The sequence below is a fragment of the Phalangium opilio genome, unplaced genomic scaffold (genome assembly GCF_054372755.1).
Source record: "Phalangium opilio isolate 3A_F unplaced genomic scaffold, DU_Popi_V2 ptg000039l_2, whole genome shotgun sequence".
Classification (NCBI taxonomy): Eukaryota; Metazoa; Arthropoda; class Arachnida; order Opiliones; family Phalangiidae; genus Phalangium; species Phalangium opilio.
In genome coordinates, this window is record NW_028324163.1 from 3,310,716 (window position 1) to 3,318,319 (window position 7,604).

At 35.6% G+C, this 7,604-nt stretch overlaps 1 protein-coding gene across 1 annotated transcript; it reads left to right on the forward strand.

Annotated features, from left to right (window-relative positions):
* The first annotated feature begins 4,589 nt into the window (after window positions 1–4,589).
* Window positions 4,590–6,126, forward strand: LOC149680237 (zinc finger protein 862-like). The gene is made up of 2 exons (XM_089834602.1): window positions 4,590–4,977; window positions 5,069–6,126. Exons 1-2 carry the CDS (start codon window positions 4,590–4,592, stop codon window positions 6,124–6,126), a joined length of 1,446 nt encoding a protein of 481 aa, XP_089690728.1.
* The last annotated feature ends 1,478 nt before the right edge of the window (window positions 6,127–7,604 follow it).

Below are 7,604 nucleotides of genomic sequence, written 5' to 3' on the forward strand. Positions count from 1 at the left end.
CTAATCGCGTCATTATTGGAATAGTCTCCAATGCGGCGTTCAAGGGCAGTTACGCTCTGAATCCCTTTAACTTTAAAACTTGGGATTTAAATTTTTTGTCTCTGTATCTCGATAACGAACAAATACCTTCGAAACCGTTGACTCCTGATTTCGCTAAAAACTTGTATATACAAGCTTATCAAACATTGTTCGCGGGCACGGGTATTCATTATAAAGACGACGGTAACGATATTACTCCCAACGAGTTTGCAAACGGCTTAACCCTCTACGCTTTTGATCTGACACCGGACCTATCGGCTAGCGAAACAAACCACTGGAACCCCGTTAAGCAAGGACAATTAAGATTGGACATGGGATTCGCTAAACCTTTGCCCGAAGCCGCAGTCTGCATTGTATACGCCGAATTTCAAAGCATGATTCAAATCGATAAAAATAGAAACGTAATTGTAGATTATTAAAAATGTCAGCAACCACCACCGTAGACTTGATTCTCGCTTTATCAGATACGCCCAACTTTTTGGGTGTTTTCGCGTCAAATAGGTTACCTAAGGTTACCAAATATCCCGCATCGTTAATTATAAATTTAGATCAGCACTATGAAAAGGGGTCTCACTGGGTATCGGTCTTTATAGACGGAGCTCGTGTAGGCTATTATTTCGATAGCTACGGTTTGCCACCATTTCTGCCTAGTATACGAAGATTTTTATCTTTAAACTGCAGAAAATGGACTTTTGGTAAGCGACAACTTCAGAGGATAGAAAGTAGCGTATGCGGGCAGTATAGCGCCCTCTATCTTATTCATAGAAGTAAGAAGAAAAGTACGAAAGCTTTCCTAAAAGCTTTTACCGCAAATCGAAAAATTAACGATATGAAAATTGCTAAACAATTTCAAAATCATATACGACGACTAAAAAAGTGTAAAAGGAGCCTATTAACAAACCGTGTGGTTGCCTGGTGGTAATGCGTCCAGCTCTCTGTTGTTTCAACAACATTTGAGTTTCCATTCCAGGGTTCGACTTCCTACCAACGGCGCTTTATTAGTCCGGTATAGAAAAAAAAACATCTTCAGATACGGCTTGAATCAAGTTTAAGGAGGAGGTTTTTTAAATATTTAACTAATTTATTATTAATTTAACTTAATTATGTATGTTATTATCACGCTAATTAAATGTTTTTGATTTAAAATCTGATTCATAATAATAATAAGTCTAGAATAACCTAGCATAAGCCTATCTTTCAGGATCTACCATACCAAAAGCCTACCAGGATCTACAATAGCATAAGCCTACAATAGCATAAGCCTATCCCTACAGGTATCATCCAAGTGACGTCATCAAGAAAACCACCACCAGGTGGCTCAACAATTCAAATTTCCCGCCAACACCATCACGTGACGTCATAAATTCCCCCCATCCCCCCCAACACCATCATGTGACGTCATCAATTCCCCCCCATCCCCCCTAAAGGGTGAAGGTATAGAACCAAAAATTTTTACCCCCCCCCCTGAAAGGGGGGAAAGAAGGGGGGTAAAATTTTTGGTTCTATACCGTCACCCCTACTCTCTAATCTTATTGGGTATGCAATATTTTGTTAATTGGAATATGAGAACTGGGAATTGGGATGAATGAGGTGTGGGTAAATGGGTATTATGGAATTAAATTGCGTGAAATGGGGTAACCTTTTGCACAAATTAAATGGGGGACATCTTTAAAATTCTTGATCTTACAGATTATTCCCAAAAACGTTTCACTAATTGTGCAAATAAAAATCCTACATGATGTTGAATGCCTAATATTTAGAAGAAAAAACCCTAAAACTTTATTGGACAAATATATTGACAAAATTCCACATGATTTAGTCAAGTATATTGAATATATTTTCGTCACATTAAAAATGTTGATGTTGAATACATCGACAGGGTAAAATTTGATTGAACAAACGCGTCGAAAAAAGCAGACTTTAATGTTATTCGAATGCGAAATATTGTTCAATTGTTTGAATAACATTATGAGCAATAAAAAGACTTATAAGAAAATGTTTTTTTTTAATTTGGAAGAGAAATATCAGTTAAGTTTTAAACATAATTCATGGATTTTATTGGGGAATATTTTGTCCATTTTAAGAGTCCTAAAGCATCCCTGTTACGCTGAATTAATAAAAATCTTCTGAATCACCAAAATGTAGGCCAGTTATAATTGGTTTGAAGATGCCTATTGAGTGTTGCCAAATTCTAAATTATTTCCAACCATTTTTCACGGAAAATTATAATTTCGTGTACTTTTCGCCATTTGAGCTTTTATAATAATATATTTGGACTCTTTTCCACTTTATTGAAAGGATAGTCCTGACGAGAGAAACGTCCTCGCCTGTAAGGAACCCGCGATTTTCAGTGAAAGTCTATCCCCAAAATATTTTAATTCATTTACCGATATGCTATAGATTACTTCCTAATATTTAAAATCTGGCAATACTTCTTTTTTCTCTGTGAACGTTTGACAATACCAATGTAGGCCTAGTAACCAACTATAGGGCGGAATTAATTTCCTATAAATAACCTGAAGTAAATAAACGATGAAACGAGAAACAATGAATGTAATAGACGAGTTGTATAACCATTACCTACTCAAACGTTTTGGATTTGATAGACTGCAAGTCGTCTGTGAAATTTATATTTGAAAAAAATTATGGTGCTAAACGAATATAAACTATCTCGAATAGTTCTTGTTATTTTAACTGAATTTTGGAGGATAAGTAATTGGCCTACCATAAACTGAAACCAAAATTCAAACTTGCAATTCGTATACACGACACGAAATAGTACTCCATGCGTAAACCAACTCATTAACTTCAAAGATCTCTTTTTTTCGATGATAATATTTCATGGATTCTAACCATAATTGTTCTTTTAATACAACTATTATTATTACCACATTATTCCTACAACGCATGAATAATACATTATTTTAAATTTAACGTCTGCAGTTTAAGGTTTCCCACAATTCGGTTCCAATCGGTTTTGGACTAAAACTGACACTGAACTGAAACTTTTCAGTTAAGATTTTCAAGAACTGAAAACTGAACTAAAAACCCCAGATTGTAACTATTAACCGCTAACATTTTATACTTCTACTAAGTATTTTGGAATCATTAAGTGCCATACCTTAAGAGTCATGTTTATTTCACTAGCTACAAATTATTAACATTGAACAATTTAACTTTGACTAATTAACTAATTATGATACCCTTTTTAGTTACTAATTACTGGTATTCTTTTAGCCTGTGTCTCTCTGCAGAGGGTCCCAGCTAATCACGGAACTTAAATTAATAGCTTATTTCTATGCATAATTAAATATACGCGACACCAAGAATGAATTCAGGATACCATAAGAACTTTGAAACAAGGCAATGCTGGCGCCATGACCATAAAGTAATACTTTTCATAATATGAGGGAGGGGCCTATTTTTGGGAATATGGAAAATGGAGTCTCCTAGGTCTAGGAGTGTTGGTGTCGGTGTCAAGAAAAAAATTGTTAAAATCGTTAATGATGAACTGATATATTTAAAAAGAGTGGTTATAAAGAATCTAGATTTTTCTATTAGAGAGCCTGATTTATCTGGGACAAAGTCAGTACAATGGATTTCCCAAACCTCGCCGTGTAGCGATAAGACTTAAGGCCAGAGAAGCTGAACGCGATACTAGCCACTTTAACTGATTTATAACCCACCTATGGCGCTAAAAACGGATTTTAAGGCGTTACCTAGAACGAAGGCGGCAACGGTTTTCGAAAGAAGTATGGCTTCATGGTACCAGGGGACAATGTTACCATTTCACGTTCTTATGGTATCCTGAATTCGTTCTTGGCGACACTAATAAGGTAACTTTACGCGACACATCCCCAAAATATCATACAGCATGCAATACAAAACGATGCCAGTTTTTTATTGTTCTACTAATGTTTGCGGGAACGTATTGATATCGTTTCTCGCGAGTCGCGATAGATCGAAAGAGTAGAGCAGGGTTGAAAATAAGACAGGTTTACAAGTCCAAAACCAGTTTATTAATTGCTCGGACCAGTTTATTTATTCCAAAAGTTGGGGTCACTGGTCCCAGGGACCACTTAATTAATTATCGTCTTTGGAAAAATTGACGGTGGGACCAGTTTATTAATTAGGGGTTCGTTATTAAAATTTTTCTAGCTCAACACCTTTTCTCCCAATTCTACTCCTATGAATTTATTACTCCTTGGCTACAATTTCCCTACAAAAGTTTTCTAGTCTATTGATCTTGACTAGCGTCTATACTCTAGAATACGTTTTTTGTAGTCGACAGCCCAGACCATGGTCAGCACTAGTTGTCACTACTCACTAGGCCTAGTAGTCTTATTAGTCACGACCATGCTTCCAGCAAAGCCGACTATATGTATATATAGGCAGTGTTGCTTCCAGCAAGTTCCAGAGGGGAGTAGGAACGCCAACGTTAAGCCTTGTGTCAAATACTGAGTAAGTGTTTTGCATGAATGATTTTGTTAATAATAATGATAAGTTGATAACCCAATACCATATTTATTTTGAATTAGTTTAAATAAACAATGCCAGGTCCTGGAAGGCCCAAAAAAATTCTGAAAGGCAACCCAGAAAACTCTAGAACACTTGATTCCCTATGGAGATCCGGGACCGGGAATATCCCTCTAATAGGAACTGCAATTAATAGTGGTCAAAATCAAGAAATAGAATTAGTCAGTCAAGCCGCGGGTGAAGAAATAGATGTTGAAGATGAAAATACAACGAGCCATTCACAAGATTCTTCAGTGTCAAGTACAAATAAACTTGGTGGAAAGAAAAGAAAATTTATAGAATTTTGGAAATCCCAGTATGACTTTTTAGACTACAGTGAAAATGAAAATGTCATGTTTTGCAAAGTTTGTAGGAGATTTGAGAAAGGGAATTATAAAGAAAGCTCAAATTTTTTCATCAGAGGTATACAAGTAACTTCCAAGCATCAGCTATTCAAACGCACCAAAAATCTATTTCACACGCTAGATGTGTTTCTGTGGAGAAAATGTTACAGAAAAGTCCTCAGAGCCAAGCCCTTTACCAGCTGCTGTGTTAAAACTCGACGAAAAGAACAAGACTAAACTAACACACATATTTAATACGGTATACTACATTGTAGTGTCCAATTCTTCTTACAATAAATTTCCTGATTTGTGCAACCTACAAAGAAAAAATGGTGTTGATCTGGGAAGTGCCTATACTAGTCATAACAAGACTGTGCCATATTTTGCCGATTATATTTCACAGGTTTGTAAAAATGAGACAGCAATGCAGATAAAAAAAGCAAATTATTTTTCCTTGATCATGGATGGTTCTACAGATAGAAGCTGTAGTAGCCACGAAATCATTTATGTTTCTTTTCTTGATGCGGGCAAACCTGTTACGAAATATTTAGCAATATTACACCCAGAAGCTGGTACTGCAGCAGGTCTTAACAAATGTCTGCAAAATCACTTTGAATCTCTCGGAATTATGAATTGGATTAAGAAGTTGGTTTGTATTGGTACTGATGGGGCTTCGGTCTATCATGGGAAAAACAATGGATTAATAGAAATACTAATGAAGCAAAAGCAAAATAGATATCTTATCGGGGTTCATTGCATGGCTCACAAAACTGAACTCTTGTGTAAAGAAGCGTTTCGTGATAATAAGAATATTGAAGACTTTGCTGAAATTATTAAAGACATCTTCAAGTTCTACTACAAGTCCTTCAAAAAACTTGATGCAATACAAGATATCGCCAATGAAATACAAGAAACAATATTCAAATTTGGATCACTTCCCAAGACTCGTTGGCTTATGTTTCACTTTCAGTCGGTAAAAGCGGTAGAGAAAAATTGGAAGCCTTTAGCACTCCATCTGAAGGAGCTAATAAATTCAAATGACACTAAAACAAGGGTAAAAGCCCTGCATCTATATGAAAATATTCAAAAATCGTCATTCATTGCTAACCTAGCTCTAATGTACGATACATATTTTCAACTTGGGCGACTTTCAAAACAACTCCAAGAAAGGGACTACCTAATGTATGAAGCAAAAGACGAAGTCGAAAGTGTAGTGAAGGAGATGTGAAATCTCAAGTTAGACGGGGGAATGAAAGTAAAATCCATGACTGATGAACTTTTACAAACACCTGTTGTATTTAGAGGCCTAGATATTAAAATGGATTTAGAAAATGCAAACTCATTTCTACAAGAAAGTGCAATGCTTTGTGAAAAAGTGGCTTCTTGCCTAGAAAATCTCTACTTAACCACTGAAAAAATTCCAGCCGGTCACATTTTTGACTCCAGACTCTGGCCATGTGATAGTATTTTGGATGAGTTTGGAACATTAGAAATTGAAGAAGTGAAAGCTTTTTTCCAACCAATGCTAAGTGAAGAAGAAATGATGAGCTTAAACACCGAGTGGATAGGATTCAAAAGAATGGTATCTACCCCGTTTCCATTGAAAGTCAAAAACAGCCCAAAGGAAGTATATAGTCTAACAATTGAAAAGTATTCGCATCACTATCCAGCTCTTTGCAAAATTTTGGAAGTTATATCATTAGTGGTGCCCTCTTCAGCTGAGGCTGAAAGAGGCTTCAGTAAATCCAATGTCATTAAAAGCAGCAATAGAACTCTAATAAGTACTAAGAACTTGGACAATTCCTTACGAATATGCTTGGAAAAAACCACATTACAGGATTTTGATCCCAATGGAGCTCTTGCTCTCTGGCTACCTGATAGTGGGCGAAGATTTGGTCACCGAAATAATGTTAAACGCGATAAGGATAGTGTAGAAAAGGAGGACGGATCATATGACATGTGGCAACTAGTCGAAAATTTGTAAAATTGTGATAAAATATGTAAAATTGTGATAAAATAAAAGTTAACTGTTTTCTATATTGATATGCTACTTTTTCCTACAGTAAAAAATTTAAAATCAATTAAAATTTTACTTCTTTTGTTTTTACGTATTTTTTATTCTCACCAATGGGACCGGTAAAAAAATAGTTAATGCAAGGGTCACTGGTCCCAAGGACCAGTTTAATAATTCCAACATGAGGGGTCACTGGTCCCGAGGACCACTAACAAAATTCTCCTTATTTCCAACCCTGTAGAGTACTTAACTATCTCTTCAGTTCAGTTTTTATCAGTTCAGTTTAAGAAATAAACCGAACCGAACCGAACTGAAAACTGATCAGTTTAAGAAATAAACCGAACCGAACTGAAAACTGATCAGTTTAGAGATGTGCAAACTGAAACTGAACTGAAGCAATCAAATCAGTTTAATCCCTAAACTAAAACCGAAAATAATTGAACTGGGGAAACCTTACTGCAGTTGTTATTAATAAAAAGCAATAGTTCTGAAATTCAGGTAAATAAGTGCGTAGAAAGTTATCCTCTCGACATTATTTTTCTTAACTTTTTAATAAATCAATTAATGAGTATAATGGATTTTTTCTTCCGCCAAGTTTGAATGATGCTAATTTGGAGAATATGAAACCTGATCACGTGTCAAACTATAACTTAAAAGCTGTTATTTTTAAATTTTCCAATGTAATAGTAATG

Coding starts and splice junctions, on each gene's coding strand:
- LOC149680237 (XM_089834602.1), top strand. CDS start 4,590: ATGCCAGGTCCTGGAAGGCCCAAAAAAATTCTGAAAGGCAACCCAGAA. Junction 4,978..5,068: donor CTCAAATTTTTTCATCAGAG/GTATACAAGTAA, acceptor AAAATGTTACAG/AAAAGTCCTCAGAGCCAAGC.